At 47.5% G+C, this 23,091-nt stretch overlaps 1 protein-coding gene across 1 annotated transcript in view; it reads left to right on the top strand.

Annotated features, from left to right (window-relative positions):
• Nucleotides 1–14,365, top strand: part of LOC144671763 (solute carrier family 2, facilitated glucose transporter member 4-like) — a 262,713-nt gene extending 248,348 nt beyond the window's left edge. Inside the window, exons 3-11 of the mRNA XM_078533781.1 lie at nt 1,839–2,014; nt 3,803–3,927; nt 4,032–4,147; nt 4,945–5,107; nt 5,637–5,824; nt 10,302–10,406; nt 11,135–11,236; nt 12,873–13,076; nt 13,913–14,365. Coding sequence (XP_078389907.1) covers nt 1,839–2,014; nt 3,803–3,927; nt 4,032–4,147; nt 4,945–5,107; nt 5,637–5,824; nt 10,302–10,406; nt 11,135–11,236; nt 12,873–13,076; nt 13,913–14,119 — 1,386 coding nt within the window. The 3' untranslated portion in view covers nt 14,120–14,365. The remainder of the gene's footprint in view (nt 1–1,838; nt 2,015–3,802; nt 3,928–4,031; nt 4,148–4,944; nt 5,108–5,636; nt 5,825–10,301; nt 10,407–11,134; nt 11,237–12,872; nt 13,077–13,912) is intronic.
• Nucleotides 14,366–23,091: the final 8,726 nt, after the last annotated feature.

The raw sequence follows: 23,091 nt of genomic DNA, 5'->3' as shown, positions 1-23,091 counted from the left end.
TCCATCATTGAGGATGGGGATATTTGTGGAGCCTCCTCCTCCAGTGAGTTGTTTAATTGTCCACCACCATTCACAACTGGATGTGGCAGGACTGCAGAGCTTAGATCTGATCTGTTAGTTGTGGGACCGCTTAGCTCTGTCTATCACTTGCTGCTTATGCTGTTTGGCACGCAAGTAGTCCTGTTTTATACCTTCACCAGGTTGACACCTCATTTTTAGGTATGCCTGGTGCTGCTCCTGGCATACCGTCCTGCACTCTTCACTGAACCAGGGTTGATCCCCTGGCTTGATGGTAATGGTAGAGTGGGGGATATGCTGGGCCATGAGGTTACAGATTGTGTTCGAGTACAATTCTGCTGCTGCTGATGGCCCACAGCACCTCATGGATGCCCAGTCTTGAGTTGCTAGATCTGTTTGAAATCTATCCCATTTAGCACGGTGGTAGTGCCACACAACACGATGGAGGGTATCCTCGATGTGAAGGTGGGACTTCGTCTCCACAATGATTGTGCGGTGGTTACTCCTACCGACACTGTCATGGACAGATGCATCTGCGACAGGCAGGTTGGTGAGGGTGAGGTCAAGTATGTTTTTCCCTCTTGTTAGTTCCCTCACCACCTGCCGCAGACCCAGTCTAGCAGCTATGTCATTTAGGACTCGGCCAGCTCGGTCATTAGTGGTGCTACCGAGCCACTCTTGGTGATGGACATTGAAGTCCCCCACCCAGAGTACATTCTGTGCCCTTGTCACCCTCAATGCTTCCTCCAAGTGGTGTTCAACATGGAGGTGCACTGATTCATCAGCTGAGGGAGGGCAGTACATGGTAATCAGCAGGAGGTTTCCTTGCCCATGTTTGACCTGATGCCATGAGACTTCATGGCGTCCGGAGTCGATGTTGAGGATCACAGAGCAACTCCCTCCTGACTGTATACCACTGTGGCCCCACTTCTGCTGGGTCTGTCCTGTCAGTGGGTCTGGGACATGATCTGTAAGGTATGATTCCGTGAGGATGACTATGTCAGGCTGTTGCTTGGCTAGTCTGGGAGACAGCTCTCCCAATTCAGGCACCAGCCCCCAGCTGTTAGTAAGGAGGAGTTTGCAGGGTCGACAGGGCTGAGTTTGCCGTTGTCGTTTCCGGTGCCTGGGTCGATTCTGGGTGGTCCGTCCGGTTTCATTCCTCTTTTTGTGACTTTGTAGCAGTTTGTTCCAACTGAGTGGTTTACTTGGCCATTTCAGAGGGCGTTTAAAAGTGGGTCTGGAGTCACATGTAGGCCAGTCCAGGTAAGGAAGACATATTTCCTTCCCTAAAGGACATTAGTGAACCAGATTGGTTTTTATGACAATCAACAACGGTTTCATGGTCATCAATAGACTTTTAATTCCAGGTATTTGTTGAATTCTGCCATAGTGGGATTTGAAGCCTGGTCCCCAGCGCATTACCCTGGGTCTCTGGATTACCAGTCCAGTGGCAATACTGCTACGCCACTGACACCCCCACCCCCAGAAGCTGGCCTGAGGGTCAGTACGGAGGGAGCACCACACTGTCCAAGGGTCTGGCTTTCAGTTCCGAGGCCCATCTGCTGTCTCTCTGGTGGGTGTAAAGAACCCCCCACAGTCACTAGTGCAGAGCTGAGGAGTTCTCGCCAGTGTCCTGGGGCCAAGAGCTATCCCACATTTAACATCGCTGAGAAATATGTCACTCTGGAGCATCGGAGGGGATGTCGGGCCAGTGGTTTAGTTTGCTGCCTTTGGGAGGCTAAGTGGGCCCCACAGGACAGGACAATGACAGAGACAGGAACTAGACATGAATGTTTCTTTCCTCCCTGCTACCCCTATAGATCATCGAGCGCAATTACAACGAGACATGGATGCGGAGACAGACAGGAGTGCAGCACCCTCAGCCCATTGACCAAGCCACACTCACCACCCTCTGGTCGCTCTCAGTCGCTATATTCTCCATCGGGGGAATGTGCTCCTCCTTCCTGTTGGGCACACTTGCTGAATGGCTGGGCAGGTAAGGCTGGGGTGGCTGGGTGGGGAATGCGGAGGGGGCGAGGGCACCTAAGACACCCAAAGCAGACTGATCTACCTCCGCTCCCCACCCTCCAACAGTGTAGGCCAGTCTGGAGAAGGGGAGGGGATTGGGCATTCCAGTCACACCACAATTGGCCTCAGCATCTCTGGATTTCATCTTTAGGGAAAGGAAGGGGAGGCATGAGTCTGAAACAAGGCAAGACCCAAAGCTTCCTCCTGAAACACAGGGAGACACCCAACACTAAACTCAGGGAGCTCTGTACTAAAACACCCAACACTAAACTCAGGGAGCTCTGTACTTAAACACCCAACACTAAACTCAGGGAGCTCTGTACTAAACACCCAACACTAAACTCAGGGAGCTCTGTACTAAAACACCCAACACTAAACTCAGGGAGCTCTGTACTTAAACACCCAACACTAAACTCAGGGAGCTCTGTACTAAAACACTCAACACTAAACTCATAAAGCTCTGTACTAAACACCCAACACTAAACTCAGGGAGCTCTGTACTAAACACCCAACACTAAACTCAGGGAGCTCTGTACTAAACACACAACACTAAACTCAGGGAGCTCTGTACTAAACACCCAACACTAAACTCAGGGAGCTCTGTACTAAAACACCCAACACTAAACTCATAAAGCTCTGTACTAAAACACCCAACACTAAACTCAGGGAGCTCTGTACTAAACACACAACACTAAACTCAGGGAGCTCTGTACTAAAACACCCAACACTAAACTCAGGGAGCTCTGTACTAAACACACAACACTAAACTCAGGGAGCTCTGTACTAAAACACCCAACACTAAACTCAGGGAGCTCTGTACTAAACACCCAACACTAAACTCAGGGAGCTCTGTACTAAACACCCAACACTAAACTCAGGGAGCTCTGTACTAAACACACAACACTAAACTCAGGGAGCTCTGTACTAAACACCCAACACTAAACTCAGGGAGCTCTGTACTAAACACGCAACACTAAACTCAGGGAGCTCTGTACTAAACACACAACACTAAACTCAGGGAGCTCTGTACTAAACACCCAACACTAAACTCAGGGAGCTCTGTACTAAACACCCAACACTAAACTCAGGGAGCTCTGTACTAAACACACAACACTAAACTCAGGGAGCTCTGTACTAAACACCCAACACTAAACTCAGGGAGCTCTGTACTAAACACCCAACACTAAACTCAGGGAGCTCTGTACTAAACACCCAACACTAAACTCAGGGAGCTCTGTACTAAAACACACAACACTAAACTCAGGGAGCTCTGTACTAAACACCCAACACTAAACTCAGGGAGCTCTGTACTAAACACCCAACACTAAACTCAGGGAGCTCTGTACTAAACACCCAACACTAAACTCAGGGAGCTCTGTACTAAACACACAACACTAAACTCAGGGAGCTCTGTACTAAACACCCAACACTAAACTCAGGGAGCTCTGTACTAAACACCCAACACTAAACTCAGGGAGCTCTGTACTAAACACCCAACACTAAACTCAGGGAGCTCTGTACTAAACACCCAACACTAAACTCAGGGAGCTCTGTACTAAACACCCAACACTAAACTCAGGGAGCTCTGTACTAAAACACCCAACACTAAACTCAGGGAGCTCTGTACTACAACATTAAAATGAATCTCATGGACTTTGATGATTTTACACCTTTGAATCCCATCTTGCCCTCTGCACAATGTCAGCCCAAATGGCCAGAGTGAATTGGTCTGACTAACTCGTTTGCTATCTTGCAGGAAGAAAGCCATGCTGCTGAATAATGTCCTCGCTTTCCTTGGGGGATCTCTCATGGGCTTGTCCCAGTACTGCCAGTCATATGAGATATTGATCCTAGGACGTTTCATTATTGGTGCTTATTCTGGTGAGATTTCAAGTCCTTTCTGTGATTGGTGGATTCCAAGTGAAAATGAGCCTTTTTGTGTGATTGGTGGAAGCTGCTCATTCTGACACCGTTATTTCCCACAGGCATTTCATCCGGTTTAGTTCCAATGTACATTGGAGAAATCTCGCCTACTAGACTACGTGGGACATTAGGAACATTGCATCAACTGGCCATTGTGTCAGGCATCCTAATCGCTCAGGTAAGGCATGGGACACACATGTACAGGACAGGGAACACGTGCACAGGACACACATGTACAGGACAGGGAACACGTGCACAGGACACACATGTACAGGACAGAGAACACGTGCACAGGACACACATGTACAGGACAGGGAACACATGCACAGTGCACAGGTCACACATGTACAGGACAGGGAACACATGCACAGTGCACAGGTCACACATGTACAGGACAGGGAACACGTGCACAGTGCACAGGACACACATGTACAGGACAGGGAACACGTGCACAGTGCACAGGACACACACACGTACAGGACAGGGAACATGTGCACAGTGCACAGGACACACATGTACAGGACAGGGAACACGTGCACAGTGCACAGGACACACATGTACAGGACAGGGAACACGTGCACAGTGCACAGGACACACACGTACAGGACAGGGAACATGTGCACAGTGCACAGGACACACATGTACAGGACAGGGAACACATGCACAGTGCACAGGACACACATGTACAGGACAGGGAACATGTGCACAGTGCACAGGACACACATGTACAGGACAGGGAACATGTGCACAGTGCACAGGACACACATGTACAGGACAGGGAACACGTGCCCAGTGCACAGGACACACATGTACAGCATCCAGGTACACTCGCCCCTAGGAGAATGAGTGTGGATGAACGGATTCCAGTAAAGAGCGAGCACCATGATCAGCGACGTTGTTGTCATGGATACGGGGCCTACGTGCAGCCAGCCCACCTGAAGCCTGACAGGATATTTCCATTCTGTGTCTTGGCAGATTTTTGGCCTGAATGTTATCCTGGGGACGGACGAGCTTTGGCCAATGCTCCTGGCGGTGACAGTCTTCCCTGCCATCCTGCAGGCCGCCCTCCTACCCCTGTGTCCTGAGAGTCCGCGGTACCTCTACATCGCGCGCAATGAAGAGGAAAAGGCCAAGAAATGTGAGTTGACAACAGCTCCCCGAATCCGACCTATTGCGGACCTGTGGCGCGGCACTGCAGGTACCGACTGAGTCAGCAGGAGGAGGCGGAGAGCCACCTCTTAAAGAACTCGTCTTTCTCAAGTGCCTTCAGGTCTTCAGAACTTCCCAAATCATTGCACAGCCAATAACATGCGGCTTTGAAACACAGCAAGATCCCACAAACAGCGAGGTGATAATAAATGAGCAGGTTTTTTTTAAGGATGTTGGTTGAGGAATAAATATTGATCCCAGGACACTGGGGTGAATGGCCTCTGCTATTCTTCCAGAAGTAACTGTCCATCTGAGAGGAGTAGGGTGAAGATTTCACCTGAAACATGGTACCTCCAACAGTGCGGCACACCCTCTACCGCTCGGGTACCCCCTGAGTCAAGAGCAAAAGAGCCCATGGAAACCACTGAGCAGAGCCACACAGGGAGAGGGTGACAAAACTGGAGGTTACAAAATGTTTTTCTTTATCTTAAATCCCCCCCCCCACTTTCTGAGCGCAGGTTTGAGGATGTTGACAGGGAGACAGGACGTCACCAAATTACTAACTGAGATGAAGGAGGAAAAGAGGAAGATGGACAGGGAGCCGAAGGTTACCATCGCCCAGCTCTTCAGGAGCCCCTCCTACCGTCAGCCCATCTTCATCGCAATCATCCTTCAGTTATCCCAGCAACTGTCGGGTGTCAACGCCGTAAGTGTGACCACTACAACTTGGCAACTTTGGCAGGAGTTTCCTGAAACTCTGGGTACCGTAACCCCCACCTCCGTTAGTATTTGTGACTTGGCGTGGCCTCATTGCCATGACAACAGCAAAACACCATCGATGTGGCAAAACGTGTGTTTCACAGGGACCAGAATCAAACAAAACTGGACACAAGCCCTGTGAGGAGACATTAGGGACAGGTCAGGGAGGGAGGTTTAAGGAGTGTTGTTACAATCCAGTTAGGCACGGTTAACACTTGGTTAGAAATCCAAATACATTGTTTCACCCAATCAAACTACTTTTTTTAACAAGATTTGAACAAAACAACTATTATTAACTTAACAATATGGTTTATAGCTACGTATGTTATGCACTCAGCTTAGCTTTCACCAAGAATTCACTTCTAATTCTCATCAATCTCAAAGGCTGGAATATAACACTCACTGAGCAGGTACGCGCCCGACCCCACCCAATGTAAAATGACGCACAATATTTTGGTCGGCGGGTACACGTGGGAGTCAGTAGCGCGCCCACCGACAATTAAAAAACCAGCTAAGGCCAGTAAAAAGGTAACTGAATGAAATTTTTCACTGTCCGTCCAACCTTACGGTCGGCGGGGCAGGTGAAAAGGCCAAGTGGCCTTTGCACTTTTTAGGAAACCTCATCCACGGGCGGGATGAGGTTTCCAACAGCTATTAAAAATTAAATTAAAATTAAAACATTTCATTAAAAGCATGTCCCTGCTCATGTCGCTTGCCATTTCAACGCCCCCCACCCCCCCCTCCCCCCGCCCCCGCCCCCCCACCCTGCTCTCATGCCCACATGTCCGTCCTTGGCTTGCTGCATTGTTCCAGTGAAGCTCAACACAAACTGGAGGAACAGCACCTCATCTTCCGACTAGGCACTTTACAGCCTTCCTGGTTTAACATTGAGTTCAACAACTTCAGACCACGCACTCTGCCCTCCATTTTAAATTTTCTTCCCCCCCAAGTGCCAGTTGGTATCTTCTTCTCATGTTTTTGATTTCAGACAGTGCTGATCCTTTTTCTGCTATTAGCACATTCTGCTATTTTGCTTTCAGACAGTACTGACCTTTATTTTGCTATTAACACCTACTCTGGGGCAAGGCTTTAGTCTTTAATACTATCACTGCCACTCCTTGTGTTCCATGACATCTTTTGTCATTTCACCTCTCCTGCCCTCTAACCTATCCCTGACCTTCTACTTTTCTCCACCTGCCCCGCCCCCATTTTCAATGGTATAAACCCCATCACATTTCTACCCCTCTCTGGTTCTGACAAAGAGTCATATTGGACTCAGAACATTAACTCTGTTTCCCTCTCCACAGACGCTGCCAGACCTACTCAGTTCTTCCAGCATTTCCTGTTTTTATTTCAGATTTCCAAAGTCCACAGTATTTGGTTTTTATTTTAGTAATAAATATGTATGACCTGATAGCCATTACAGATACATGGCTGCAGGATGACAAAGACTGGGAGCTGAATATTCAAGGGTACGTGACACTTATGAAGGACAGGAAGCTAGGAAAAGGTGGAGGGGTAGCTCTGTTACTTAAGGATGACATTGGTATAATGGCAAGAAATGGCCTTAGTCCTGGATATCAAAATGTAGAATCAGTTTGGGTAGAGATGGAGTTTAGGAGATTAAGAGGTGACTTGATTGAAACATATAAGATCCTGAAGGGGCTTGACAGGGTGGGTGTGGAGAGACTGTTTCCTCTTGTGGGAGAATCTAGAACTAGGGGTCACTGTTTAAAAATAAGGTATCACCCATTTAAAACGGAGATGAGGTGAGTTTTTTTCTCTCAGAGGGTCACGAGTCTTTGGAGCACTTCATGAAAAGGTGGTGGAAGCAGAGTCTTTGAATATTTTTAAGGCAGAGGTGGATAGATTCTTGGTAAGCAAGGGCTATCATGGTGGGCAGGATGGAGATTCTTAGGTGACTATCAGATCAGCCATGATATTGTTAAATGGCGGAGCAGGCTCGAGGGGCCGAATGGCCTACTCCTGCTCCTTGTTCATATGTAAAGGTAAGAAGTCACTTGTGGGAGTGGTTTGTAGGCTCCCCAACAGTACCTATGCTGTAAGACGGAGTATACAGGAACGACGCACAGTAGCAGCAGTGTGTGTACCATCTACAAGATGCACTGCAGGAACTCACCAAGGCTCCTTCGACAGCACCTTCCAAACCCACGACCACTACCATCTAGAAGGACAAGGGCAGCAGACATATGCGAACACCACCACCTGGAGGTTCCCCTCCAAGTCACTCTCCATCCTGACTTGGAAATATATCGGCCGTTCCTTCACTGTCACTGGGTCAAAATCCTGGAACTCCCTCCCTAACAGCACTGTGGGTGTACCTACACCACATGGACTGCAGCGGTTCAAGAGGGCAGCTCACCACCACCTTCTCAAGGGCAACTAGGGACGTGCAATAAACAGTTTTGGTCTCTTTATTTAAGAAAGGATATAAATGTTCAGAAGTAGTTCAGAGGAGGTTCACTTGATTGATACCTGGGATCAGGGGCATATCTTATGAGGAAAGGTTGGAGTTTAGAAGAATGAGAGGTGATCTTATTAAAACATATAAGACACTGAGGGGACTTGACAGGGTGGATACTGAGAGGATGTTTTCCCTTGTGGGGGAGCCTAGAACTAGGGGTCACAGTTTAAAAATAAGGGACCTCCCATTTAAGATAGAGATGGGAAGAAATGTTTTCCCTCAGAGGGGTGTGAGCCTGTGGAATTGTCTTCCCCAGGGAGCGGTGGAGTCTGGGTTAATCAATATTTTAAAGGCAGAGGTCGATAGTTTCTTGACTAGCAAAGGAGTCACTGAGGAGAGGAGGAATATGGAGTTGAGGCCACAATCAGATCAGCCATGATCATGTTGAATGGTGGAGCAGGCTCGAGGGGCTGAATGGCCTCCTCCTGTTCCTGATTCATATGTTCATATGTTTGCATGTCTGCTCCCACCTCCCTCGCGGGCAGCGAGTTCCAGGCCATCACCACTCGCTGCGTATAAGTTCTTCCTGACAAACCTCCCCCCCCCCCGACACACCACCACCCACCCAATACCTTAAATCTGTGTCTCCGAGTCCTTGCACCATCAGCCAAAGAAATTGTGTTTGACAAATTTATTAGAGTCCTCTGAGGATATAACAAGTAGCATGGATAAAGGGGAACCTGTAGATGTGGTGCATTTGGATTTCAAAAGGCATTCGGTAAGGTGCCACGTCAAAGGTTATTATACAAAATAAGAGCTCATGGTGTTGGGTTGATATATTGGCATGGACAGAGGATTCACTAACAGGAAACGGTCAGGATAAATGGGTCATTTTTAAGTTGTCAGATTGTGGAGTGCCACAGATATCAGGCTAGGCCTCAGCCTATACTATCTATATTAATGACTTGACTGAAAGGACTGACTGTGCTGTATTTAAATTTGCTGATGACATAAAGTTGGGGAGGAAAGTAAGTTGTGAAGAGGACACACAGAGTTTGCAAAGGGAGATATTTTAAGTGAGTCGGCAAAAATGTGGTAAAAGGAGCAAAATGTGAGGTTGTCCACTTCAGGAAGAATAGAAAAGCAGAGTATTATTTAAATGGAGAGAGACTGTAGAATGCTGCAGTACAGAGGGATCGGGGTGTCCTGATTCATGAATCACAAAAAGTCAGCGTGCAGGTGCAGGAAGTAACTAGGAAGGCACATGGAATGCTGACCTTTATTGCAAAAAGGAAGAGGTATAAAAGTAGGGAAGCCTTACTAGAACTGTACCGGGCATTGGTGAGACCACACCTGGAGTACTGTGTACAGGTTTGGTCTCCTTGCTTAAGGAGGGATATACTTGCATTGGAAACAGTTCGGAGAAGGTTCATTTAGCTGATCCCTGGGATGAAGTGGAGTCTGTCTACAGGGAGAGGCTGAGCAGATTGGGCCTGTACCCACTGGAGTTTGGAAGAATGAGAGGTGATCTTATTGAAACATATCAGATTCTGAGGGGGGTGCTTGACAGGGCAGATGCTGACAGGATGGTTCCCCTCCTGGGGGAATCTAGAACTGGGGACGCAGTTTAAAAATAAGGGGTCTCCCATTTAAGACAGAGGTGAGGAGGATTTTTTTTTTCTCAGAGGGTTGTTAGTCTGTGGAATTCTCTTCCCTAGAGAGCAGTGGAGGCTGAGTCATTGAAAATATTCAAGGCTGGGTTAGACAGGATTTTGATCAAGAGAGTTGAGGATTATGAGTGGGAGGCAGGAAAGTGGAGTTGAGGCCACAATTAGATCAGCCATGATTGTATTGAATGGCGGAACATGCTGGAGGGGCTGAATGGCCTCCCCATGCTCCTAATTATCTTCTTGTGTGCTTTGAATGGCCGACTGATGGCAAGGAAAGGGTTAATGATTAACGCCCCTGTCTCTCTCTCTCTCTCTCTCTCCCTCACCAGGTCTTCTATTATTCGACCAGCATCTTCATCAGTATGGGGATCCAGCAGCCAGTCTATGTTACCATTGGAGTGGGGATCGTCAACACAGCCTTCACTGTGGTCTCTGTGAGTAGTGGGATCACTCCTGTCCCTGTGGTGAATGGCTTCCTGCAGGTAATTTAGCCCCAGGTCTGGGGCCTACCGAATCGCCACTGCACCCATCAGGGAAGCTGATACCGGACCCAGGGAGCCACTAAACAGCCTGTTCACACTTTCCAGCCAATCAACTCCATTCTCCACTGTGGTCACTGTTAGAATGTGGGGAGCAGGGCACAGCAAGATTCCACAAACTGCAATGTTGAAGGAATATTGGTCGAGGAATAAAAATTTTCCCAGAACAATCGGAACAATTCTCCGTGTTGTTCCTGTCCTGGGAGTGTTTGATGGAGACAGTGTAGAGGGAGCTTTACTCTGTATCTAACCCCGTGCTGTACCTGTCCTGGGAGTGTTTGATGGGGACAGTGTAGAGGGAGCTTTACTCTGAATCTAACCCCGTGCTGTACCTGTCCTGGGAGTGTTTGGTGGGGACAGTGTAGAGGGAGCTTTACTCTGAATCTAACCCTGTGCTGTACCTGTCCTGGGAGTGTTTGATGGGGACAGTGTACTGTACAGTGACCCTGGGATAGGGAGCAGAAACTACAGCCAGGGTTTGCTATTCCTGTCTCCCTATCAGACCCCCTCCCACTACTCCCACTACCCCCCCCACCCCCAGTGGAGTGAGATGTGTCCCGTTTGAGTCTGGGAAGGTTTATGGGTTTACTGTGTGACATTGACTCCCTGTTCTCCTATTCCAGTTATTCCTTGTGGAGAGAATGGGTCGTAGGACACTGCACTTACTGGGATTGGCTGGGATGAGTATCTGCGCCTTCACGATGACCATTTCCTTGGCGTTACTGGTGAGTAACAGCTTGTCTGATTGGCTGTTGGGTTCCATGCGGCATTCGCACTTGCACGGTATTCGTTTGTTTATCATATACAACATAGAGGCCATTCGGGCTATCATGTCTGTGCCAGCTCTCCGATTAATCCCACTCCCCCGCCCCTGCTCTTTCTCCCATTGCCTTGTGAATGTTACCCCTTCAACTATTTCTCCAATTCCCTTTTGAAAGTTCCTGTTGAATCTGCTCCCACCGCCCTTTCAGGCAGCGCCTTCCAGATCACAACAACTCCCTGTGTAAACCAAATCCTCCTCATCTCCCCCTCGGGTTCCCTACAATCTGTGTTTGAATGGTTTCTGTTTGAGTTGTATGATCGTTCTTTCATATATCTGTGATTTAACTGTAATCACTATGTTGTTGATCTGTCAATATTAAATCAACATATCCCCTGTTCTCCACTCCTCCCCAGTTGTCCCAAACCCCACCCCCACTCTCACAGCCCCCGCAGTGGGACCGTTCAGTCTAAGGTCATACAGGGTTACACCGGATCTGCCCTCCCGCCCTTTATCTTTACATTGTCCCCTTCCCCTCCCCCGGATTTAATGTCCTCTCTCTCTCTCTCTCTCTCCCCCCTCCCCCGGATTTAATGCTCTCTCTCTTGCTCTCTTCCCCCTCCCCCGGATTTAATGCTCCCTCTCTCTCTCTCTCTTCCCCCTCCCCCGGATTTAATGCTCCCTCTCTCTCTCTCTTCCCCCTCCCCCGGATTTAATGCTCTCTCTCTTGCTCTCTTCCCCCTCCCCCGGATTTAATGCTCCCTCTCTCTCTCTCTCTTCCCCCTCCCCCGGATTTAATGCTCCCTCTCTCTCTCTCTCTTCCCCCTCCCCCGGATTTAATGCTCCCTCTCTCTCTCTCTCTCTCTTCCCCCTCCCCCGGATTTAATGCTCCCTCTCTCTCTCTCTCTTCCCCCTCCCCCGGATTTAATGCTCCCTCTCTCTCTCTTCCTCCTCCCCCGGATTTAATGCTCCCTCTCTCTCTCTCTCTCCCCCGGATTTAATGCTCCCTCTCTCTCTTCCTCCTCCCCCGGATTTAATGCTCCCTCTCTCTCTCTCTCTCTCCCCCCACCCCCGGATTTAATGCTCCCTCTCTCTCTCTTCCCTCTCCCCCAGATTTAATGCTCCCTCTCTCTCTCTTCCCCCTCCCCCGGATTTAATGCTCCCTCTCTCTCTCTTCCTCCTCCCCCGGATTTAATGCTCCCTCTCTCTCTCTCTCTTCCCCCTCCCCCGGATTTAATGCTCCCTCTCTCTCTCTCTCTTCCCCCTCCCCTGGATTTAATGCTCCCTCTCTCTCTCTCTCTTCCTCCTCCCCCGGATTTAATGCTCCCTCTCTCTCTCTCTCTTCCCCCTCCCCCGGATTTAATGCTCCCTCTCTCTCTCTCTCTTCCCCCTCCCCTGGATTTAATGCTCCCTCTCTCTCTCTCTCTTCCCCCTCCCCTGGATTTAATGCTCCCTCTCTCTCTCTCTCTTCCCCCTCCCCTGGATTTAATGCTCTCTCTCTCTCTCTCTCTCTCTCTCCCCCGGATTTAATGCTCCCTCTCTCTCTCTCTTCCTCCTCCCCTGGATTTAATGCTCCCTCTCTCTCTCTTCCCCCTCCACAGGAGAAGTTGCCATGGATGAGCTACATCAGCATGGTCGCCATCTTTGGTTTTGTGGCCTTCTTCGAGGTGGGGCCCGGCCCTATCCCATGGTTCATTGTGGCTGAGCTTTTCAGCCAGGGGCCCCGTCCGGCTGCAATGACCATCGCCGGATTCGCCAACTGGACCTCGAACTTCCTGGTGGGGATGTCATTTCAGTACATCGTGGTGCGTATGGAGGAGAGTGAATGTGTGGGTGAGAACAACCTGGGGGCAGGTTGTCTCCGGTGAGGCTGGGGAATCAGCGCCCCCCCCATTAGAGGGTTCATTTTCGAAATGGACGGGGGGCAGACGTGTTGGTGGGAACCCAGAGAAGCAAGGCCTGGACCTCGAGGTTATGGCAACAGAGGAGAACATTCCAGAAAAAGAGGCCAAAGGGCGTGGAGCTCACTGCCGCCATTTTATTAGTCGTACTAAGCTGATAGGGTGGGAGAAAGTCCAATTGGGAGGAGGCTCATGTGGAGCATAAAGACCAGCACAGAGCAGATGGACCAAATGGCCTGTTCCTGTGCTGTAGAATCAGTGATGGACTCAGATATGTGAGCAACAGAATCCAAGCTGAAACTTCCAGTGTGAGTGCTGACGGAGTGCTGCACTGCCAGAGGTGCTGGGTTCAGGAGAAATCCCGGTCTGCTGCCCTCAGGTGGATGTAAAAGATCCCGTGGCCACTATTGCAAGAAGAGCAGGGTAGGGTTGGGGGGGTGTAGGGGTTGGGGAGCGAGGGTGGTGGGTGGGGGCGTGGGGGGTGGAGAGAAAGTTGTCCTCAGTGTCCTGGGGCCAATATTTATCCCTTAACCGGGATCACAAAACCTGATGACCTAGTCATTATCACATCGCTGTTTGTGGGATCTTGCTGTGCATACACTGGCCGCCGCATTTCCTGCATTCCAACAGTGACTTCAAAAAAAAGTTTCATTGGCTGTGAAGCGCTTTGGGATGTCCTTAGGTGGTGAAATGTGCTATAGAAATGCAAGTCTCCCCCCTTTCTCTCTTTGCTTTGCCAGGAGCTCTGTGGCCCTTTCGTCTTCCTCATCTTCGCCCTCCTGCTTGTCGGCTTCTGTGGCTTCACCTACTTCAAGGTGCCAGAGACCCGGGGAAAGACCTTTGATGAGATTGCAGCCGGCTTCCGCAGGACGCCCTCACTCCTGGACCAGGAGTTCAAACAAAACAGCACCGAGCTCGAGTACCTCGACGATGACTTCAGCATGTGAGGAAGAGAGAGAGAGAGAGAGAGAGCGCACAGACGCGAGAGAGAAAGGGAAGGAGTGAGAGAGTGAAGATGAGAGAACAGAAGCGATAGGTTTTAACCCTTCACTCCACTCCTCACCAACGCTCGCTCAAAGGCGGACATTAGCACCAGCACCTAGCGTGGCTTTCTGTAGTCTTATTAAAAAGCATTTTGTGTCTTTTTTTAAATTCTATGATTACGTTTTAGAAGATGAAGGAGCCAAAGAGAGAGAAAGAGAGAGAGAATGAGGAACTCCTTGGCTCTGAGGGCCCATTTGTCCTGTGTACAGAAAACAGAAGGACAGCCACAGTCAGATAGAAGTGGAGAGGATTCAGGAGGGAATTCAGGGATGCTCCAGAAGCCATAATTGAAGGAGCACAGAGATCTGGGAACGTTAGAGATGTTTACAGGGATAGGGAGGGTTGTAGGGGCTGGAGGAGGTTACAGAGATAGGGAGGGTTGTAGGGGCTGGAGGAGGTTACAGAGATAGGGAGGGTTGTAGGGGCTGGAGGAGGTTACAGAGATAGGGAGGGTTGTAGAGGCTGGAGGAGGTTACAGAGATAGGGAGGGTTGTAGGGGCTGGAGCAGGTTACAGAGAGAGGGTGGGGGGTGGAGGAAGTTAAGGGGAAGAGTTGTTGGATTTTCAAAGGAGACATAAGGTTTTACGACTGACAAGATGAATAAGGGAAGGTTATTACGTTGATTTTACCCAAAGCTACTGGCCACATTGACAACATGAAAGATTTTTATATTATGGGAAAGGTAAATTTCCAAAGACATGTAGAACAATAGGATTTTACGCATTAAGGAGAGAAAACATCTATAAAGAGGGATGGAAGGCTATGTGTGTGTGTGGCCATGTAACATCTTGAAAGGTACAGCATGTGACAGACTTGGAAGAAGCTTGAGCAGCTTTTACAGAGGGTCTGCTGTGTCCAGTAATGAAAGCTGTGTTAAAAAGTTGTTGGAATTCCACTGTCGAGTGGGTGCATGTGGTAACCTTGCTGGATTGCTCAGTTAAATTTCCAATCTATTTTGGACTGTTGCCTTAAAGGGGGTGTGTATTCGGGACTCTGCTTCATTAAGAGTTTTGGGAACTGTTAAGACTAAATAACCATGTAACTATAATCTTGTGTGTGTTATGAAAGCAGAAAATGCTGGAAAAACTCAGCAGGTCTGACAGCATCTGTAAAGAGAGAAGCCATTAACATTTCAAAGTCTGCATGACCCTTCTGAACTAAAGAGTAGAAATGCGATGAAATTTATACTGTTTAAGGGGGTGAAGCAGGATAAAAGGTCAGCGATAGGTGGGGGCTAAGGAGAGATTGACAAAGATGTCATGGACACACAAAGGGAGTGTTAATGGTGGTGCTAAGGGCTAAAGAAGGTGCTGATAGTGGCATAAAGGTAAGAAAGCAGAATGTGTGAATAGCAGGACTAGAGTAAACCCTCTGTGAAAGAACAACATGGAATAGTAACAGGTGGCCCTTTTGGGGGTGGGGTGGTGGAGGGGGCAGTAGTTGGGCAGAAAGGATAGAAAAAGGGATAAAGAAGGGGATGAAACAATGAATAAAAATAAATGGATACAAAATTTTTTAAATGTTTTAAAGGGATTAAAAAAGGGGTGAAGATAGAGGAGAGAGTTCATGGTCTGAAGTTGTTGAGCTCAATGTTAAGCCTGGAAGGCTGTAAAGTGCTCTGAAGAAGGGTCATACAGACTTGAAACATTAACTCTGTTTCTCCCACCACAGACGCTGTCAGACCTGCTGAGCTTTTCCAGCATTTTCTGTTTTTGTTTCAGATTTCCAGCATCTGCAGTATTTTTGCTTTTACCTCGTGTGTGTGTTTATTGTTTTGTTTTCCTTGCTAATAAATGATTTAATTTAATTTTTAAAAACACCAAAGGTGTTAGTGGACTCATTACTTCTGAATTCAGTGCACAAATCTTCTCATAATAAATACAAATTGCAAAGCCCCTGTGCTAACGTGGCTAAGTTTCCCTTGTGGATTTGGTCAGCCTGACACACATCACCTGCCACATCATAACAAAACTGAGGGCTCTTTGCGGGATTTTTGAAATCCCTGGATTGGCTTTGAGTTGATGAATCTTAAGGCTACAAGTACAAGAAGAACATTGAAGTCAGGCATTGGTGTTGAGGGATTTTGAAGTAGTGAGATTGGCAAAAATAGCTTTGCCCATAGCTAAGACTTTTCTGGGAGTAGACGATTGGTTTACAATAAGTAACTTATAAGTTGCAGTGAGGGTTAACTGTAGGGGCAAAGAAAGCAGGCATAATGGAAGTAATAGTGCAGCATTTGAAATTGGAAGGGACACCTAAAGCTAGTGAGTCAGCTAATTGGCTAAGATTCAGTTTCAAATGAAAAAACTTGAGTTGGAGATGAAAGAAAAGGAACAGGAAAAAGAGAGCATTTCAAAGGGGGAATTGAAATGAGAAAACTTGATCTTCACAGGGAGAAATGAACAATGGAAGAAAAGGGAGAAGGAAAGAGAGAATATCAGCTTAAAAAGCTGGAAGTTAATGAAGAGATCTCAGATGCTGAGGAAGGTTCTAATGTGGAAATAACCACTTGTAATTTATAATCCAGTGGGGTGATGTTTATGTTTGTGCAGGCTATTCTGAAGTTTATGGAAAGGGATGTAGAGGCGTTCTGTATTTCATTTAAGAAGATAGCTAAGCAGATGAAATGGCCAGAAGAAATCTGGACATTACTTTTACAGTCTAAGTTGGTAGGTAGAGCTCATGAGGTTTATGTTTCACTTTCAGGAGAAGTGTTGATGCAGTAAATAAAAAGGCTATTCTGTGTGTGTATGAGTTGGTTCCTGAGGCGCATAGGCCAAAATTTAGGAATATAAGGAAACAGCCTAGTCAGATTTATATTGAGTTTGAGAGGGTAAAATAAAATAATTTTGACCGGTGGATGTGGGCATTAAAAGTAGAGACAACATATGCAGCTCTTAGAGAAGTAATTCTTTTTGAAGAATTTAAGGATTTGATTCCTTCAGTAGTGAGAACTCGAGTGGAGGGTTAAACCGGTAAGACAAGCAACAGAGATAGCTGATGATTGTGAGTTAGCTCATAGATCTAAACCTTTTACTCATCACCCTTTTAAATCAGAGAGTGGGAAGGTGAAAGGAAGGTGGATAGTCAGGGGAGAGAAGGACGAGTTGGAAATTCTCAGCAAGTTTTTTCTCAGTCCAGAAAGGAAGGTGCTGAGGGTAGAGGTGACACTGGAAAACTGAGGTGTTTTTATTGTAATAAGTTGGGGCACACAAAGGCAATGTGTTGGAGGCTAACAGGGAAAACCCATTGCTTTAATTGGAACACAGAAAAGGTTTGGAAATAGGAGTGCTGTGGGTTCTAAGATCCAGAATCTGGAAAAATCGGTGCATTGTGTGCAGGTGAAGCAGGAAGAATCAGTGATAGGTAAAGAAGTGGGAATGTGTTCACAATTTATGCAAGGGAGTGCTGAAGGGCAGGTTACAGAAATGTATAAAGATTTGGTGTGTGAAGGGAAAGCCCATGTGTACAGAGTAGAGCAAGCTAAAATTTTAAAATTTTGAGAGATACAGGTGCTAGTCAATCTTCAATGTTATGGAATAGTAGTATTTGTTATTCAGAGAGAATACTGCAGGGAAAAGTGGTAATAAGTGGGATTCATGGAGATGCTAAATCTATTCCATTGTGGAAGGTAAATTTAAAATGTAAGTTGAAAACAGGTGAGGTGATTGTTGGAGTAGTGGAGAAATTGTCCATTGCAGGGGTTCAATTTATTTTAAGTAATGATATAGCTGGGTCACAGATGTTGGTGATGCCTACTGTATTTGAGCAGCCTGTGGAGGTGCATTCAACAGAGGTATTGCAGAAAGAGCATCCTGGTTTGTTTCCAGATTGTGTAGTAATGAAATCATAAACTCACAGGTTGAAACAGGAAGAGGAGGAATTTAAAAGGCAGGGAAAAGATGCTGATATTCAATTAGCTGGAACTGACTCCTTCCAGGGCTCGGTGGGTGATCTTTGCAGTGTCTCCCAATCAGCTGTCCACATTTGTGTCAAGCAGGTTACAGACACTCTGTTCAGAAGGGCATTGATCTTCATCCACTTCCGCTGGGACCAGGCAAGTGAGGCACAATGAGCCAGAGGCTTCGCGGCCATTGCTGGCTTCCCCCGTGTCCAGGGTGTTATAGACTGTACACATGTGGCCATCAAGGCACCAGCGGGTGAGCCCGGTGCCTTCACCAACAGGAAGGGCTCCCACTCCATGAACGTGCAGATAGTGTGTGATCACAGGATGCAGATTCTACAAGTCTATGCAAGGTACCCAGGCAGCTCCCACGACACCTACATCCTCAGACACTCCCAGGTGCCCAGGCTCTTCAGTGCTCCAGCCCGGCTAGATGGATGGCTGCTGGGTGACAAGGGCTATCCCCTCAGAAGGTGGCTCATGACGCCTCTCCACCATCCAAGAACAGAAGCTGAGCAGCGGTACAATAGGAGCCACGCCTCCACAAGGGCTGTGGTGGAGAGAGCCATCGGTCTTCTCAAGATGCACTTCCGATGCCTGGACCGCTCAAGGGGTGCACTCCAGTACCCCCCAGATTGTGTCTCTGTGATAGTGATAGTCTGCTGCGCTCTGCACAATCTTGCACTGGAAAGGGGGGGATGCAGTTGACGATGAAGACCATGATGCCCTGGATGAGGCTGCACATGATGAATCCAGCAGTGGCTCAGAGGATGAGGAAGCACAGAGCGATGATGAGGGGCAGCATGCTGACCCACTACTACACCAAGGAGGCAGGGACACCCGGGAGACTTTAATCCAGCGAACCTTCAGCTAGTTCCACACACATGGATCAGCAGGACCAGCATTGCCTGGAACTTCCACACGTGACACTTTGGTGCTACATCTTCCAGCTCATCAGCTGCAACTAAGGCCTCAGTACAGAAACATCAATGTCCACTCAAACACTCATGATAAATATGGGAAAAAGGAAAAAGCACCACAATGAAAAGACCCTCAGCCATGGGAACAAAGGTGGACTTTACTGCGTCCAAAATTAAAGCTCACATGATTATTTCACAATGACAGAAAAATGGGTCCCTATTCTACACAAAATCCCCAGTGACTCGGACTCTCAGTGGTGGCCTCTCTGGATAGTAGTTACATGACCTGTGGTGGTTTGGTGTTCTCGCCACCCACAGTGTCGGTGATGCCTCCTCCTGGCTTCCGCTGGTAACAACATCACCTTTATCCAAGTTGGCACAGAGAGAAACGGTGCGTTGCCTGAATGACCTTAGAAAGAGCACCCTGTTGGTTGTGGTCTGCGTGGACCAGAAGAATCGTAAGAAAATGGATGACTATCATCAGTCAGAGTGGCCTGGACAGGAAGCGACCCGGATAAAAAACCTCCCCACAGTTGTGCCCTTTATAGAGGCCACTGTGCAAAATGCAAATGCTGTGAAAGCACTAGTTCCAGACTCAACGGACTAGAGATGAAGACCACCTCAACACAAACTGACGAGGTGGATTCCAGGCCGTATAGACAGTACTACCCACCCTACTGAGATCCCGTGAAACAGACCAGACTGGAGGAGCCGGAACCCCCAATAGTGAACGACAATCAACAGGAGAAGGTTTCGGAGTCAGGCCCTTCCAGCCAGAGGGAGGACACGAGAGCCATGTGATCACTAACCTTTTACAATAAGAAGTACAAGGGAACGTTAACCTTGGAAGAAAATGGGGTAGAGGAGCCCCAAAAAGAGACAAATATTCCATCTACACATGTAGAGTCTGTGGTGTAACCTCCCAGCAAAGACAGAACCGGACTGAGTGAAGTGAAGATCCTGTATCCCGTTGATGGGCTGCTCTACAATCTGTTACTCCCCAGGGTGAGTGAGTTCAGCAAGCAAATGGCCATAAAACACCAGATCAAACACGTTCGTACGAGATGTTCCAAATGCAGAAGAACTGGCGAGTGCCACTCTATTGCGTATCATTACAGCAAGTGCAAAGGGGTACGGCCACCCCTCACCGGAACAATCTGTGCCTGTGAACATTGTGAAATGCAGTTCCCGTCACAAATCAGACTCAGCCAGCACGAGAGTCATAGACAAACTGAAGCACGAAACGCCAAAAGACTAGCAGCTCATTTACAACAAGGAAAACCTGACTGGAGAGACTACAAATGGACAAAAGAGGAAACTGACCTCCTCAGAGAATTAATGAAGAGGTACAAAGGCCGCGCTGATGTCAACAAGCAAATTGCAGTCCATTTAACATCTAAAACAGACAGGTTGTCTCCAAGAGAAGATGTCTCCTGAAAGCTGAGCAGAATACGAGCGCACCAACACTGCGAAGTAGTCAGGTAGAAGACACTTTGGTAACGGAAACTCCACTGGAGGGGGAAGACGCAGAGGAGGTGACGGGGAACATCCCCCAAACGGTGAGGAAGGTGCGGCCCCTGGCCAGTATCCCACAACACAGCGATCTGGATGGTCATTTGAAATCAGCTGAAGAATTGATGAAGGTTCGAGATGACCCAGAGATGAGAGCCATGGCCATCGGCCTGGTGGAAAGCATCACCGATGCAATATTGACCAAGAAGAAGGAAGAAGAAACCAGCAGACGGTCCAGGAGAACAGTAGCTCACCCCAAAGATGGAAGCAGGAACACAGATGAAAAGAGGAAGTGAGCAGCTCAAAAAGCAAACTTCAAATCTACACAGTTAGCGTACAAAACCAACAGACCATAAATAGCAGGGCAAATCATGGGTGCACTGACCACCCTACAATGTCCACTCAGCAAAGCTGAACTTGAGTTTTACAGATAAACTCGCCAAGCCCAATAACAGAGCAAACCTCCAGAAACTCGCGTCATACAACAGAAGGAGGGATTACCATTCGCTGACAAAACCCGTACAGAAGGAAGAGGTGGAGATTGAAAACATGGATAAGAACACGGCAGCAGGTCCTGATGGGATGAAGGTGGAAGACATCAGAGACATCCAGGCAGAAAACGAGGACAGGATTCCACGTCTCTTCACCCTCTGGTTCATGTCAAGAGATTGACATGTGAAGAGAGATGTGCTAGAGATTGACATGTGAAGAGAGATGTGCTAGAGATTGACATGTGAAGAGAGATGTGCTAGAGATTGACGTGTGAAGAGAGATGTGCTAGAGATTGACATGTGAAGAGAGATGTGCTAGAGATTGACATGTGAAGAGAGATGTGCTAGAGATTGACATGTGAAGAGAGATGTGCTAGAGATTGACATGTGAAGAGAGATGTGCTAGAGATTGACATGTGAAGAGAGATGTGCTAGAGATTGACATGTGAAGAGAGATGTGCTAGAGATTGACATGTGAAGAGAGATGTGCTAGAGATTGACATGTGAAGAGAGATGTGCTAGAGATTGGCATGTGAAGCATCGCTAAAAATGACCAACCTCATATCTTCTGGATCGCCCAAGGCTGGAAACTTGAGCACACGTCTCTCAGAATTTAATTGTTTTAAGTGTTTTATTTGCTCTCAGAACTTGCTCAACTGTAGCATGTTTCATCATGGGACTCAGCTCCAACACATCATAACTAGTGTCAGACCTAGTCTGAGTGCACAACCAGTTCAACTGCCCAATCAAACTTCTCAACTGTTCCATTTCTTCCTTGGTAGCAGGATCCTCTTTTTGTGAGGATCTAACCCGAGTTATTGGGATATAATTAACATTGTCTAGATAAGATTGTTGATTCAATGTCACTCCTACCTTGCTCTGCCTAATGTCTAAACCTATGCATTTAAAGGCCCCAGAAACCTGACTTCCAACCTGGAACTCCTTCTTTATCTTCTCGATTACCCATTGTTCAAATTCTACAGATCCTCCCCACAGGAAATCATCAAAATGCATGATAAAGATTCCAGCGAGTTTCCCCTTATGGGACCAGTAGAACATCGCGGGGTCTGCCTTTAACTGAATGCAACCTGGTTTCAACAAGACGAAAAATACCAAACTCCTGAAGCATCATTCAACCCATAAACACATTTATTCAATTTCCACAGCTTTCCTTTTACATCCCCGGCTTCTTTGGATGATTTCAAAAAAACTTCCCTTTGAAACTTCTCCCCCTGTAAAAACAGTCTTTATATCAATCGATTTGCACTCCCAGGAATAGGACTCCAAAATAGCTCAAAAAATCTTCACGCTCACTTTCCCCACAGTAAGCGAGTCCACTCTGACATTCTGATCTCCGAGTCTCTCTTCAAAGCCTCAGGCTACTAATCTCGCTTTGGCCTTATATGTACCGTCTGTACAGATCCATTTGTGAGATTAAAGCTGGCTGTCCTCTGTCAGGTCTTTCAGAATATACCCCAAATTCCTCCCAACTTTCTAACTCTTTCCATTTGGCTTCTTTTATCAGCTTACTTTCCAATTTATTAGCAGCTACTAGAATCTCTCGGTCATAAGGACTTCTACTTCTTTTGAGATTGCTAGCTTGGTCTCTCATCTTCCTTGTTAAGCTACGGCCTCTACTCACATTCCTCTCCCTTTCTGGACTGTGACTATATGATCCTCCCATGCGAGCAGAACTCTGTTCGCAGTCTGTGATTTTTTTCTAGGGTCATGACCACTTTCTGGTCCACTGCCAGAACTCGTACTGCGCTTTTTGGGTTTCCACATCTTCACCTCGGTTTGCCAATCGATAGGTCTTGTCTCCTGTCCTTCATCCTGCACATTTAGCCAATGTTTGTATTTACCAGTGGCCTTTCCTGCTCTCCCTATATAATCCCTCCACACACTGGTCCCTTCTGGCATGTATATCACCTTTGTTCCTACTTTGTGTAATTGCCCTTTTGGATGAATAGCATTATCCTGTACCTCAGAATTACTTTGTTCATTTTCAGTCAACCCTGTCTCTGCTGTCGTCTGCTTCTCATAACTAC

The sequence above is a fragment of the Cetorhinus maximus genome, chromosome 34 (genome assembly GCF_964194155.1).
Source record: "Cetorhinus maximus chromosome 34, sCetMax3.hap1.1, whole genome shotgun sequence".
NCBI lineage: Eukaryota > Metazoa > Chordata > Chondrichthyes > Lamniformes > Cetorhinidae > Cetorhinus > Cetorhinus maximus.
The sequence above is the reverse complement of the archived record's forward strand: the minus strand, read 5'-3'. Positions and strand labels throughout refer to the sequence as shown.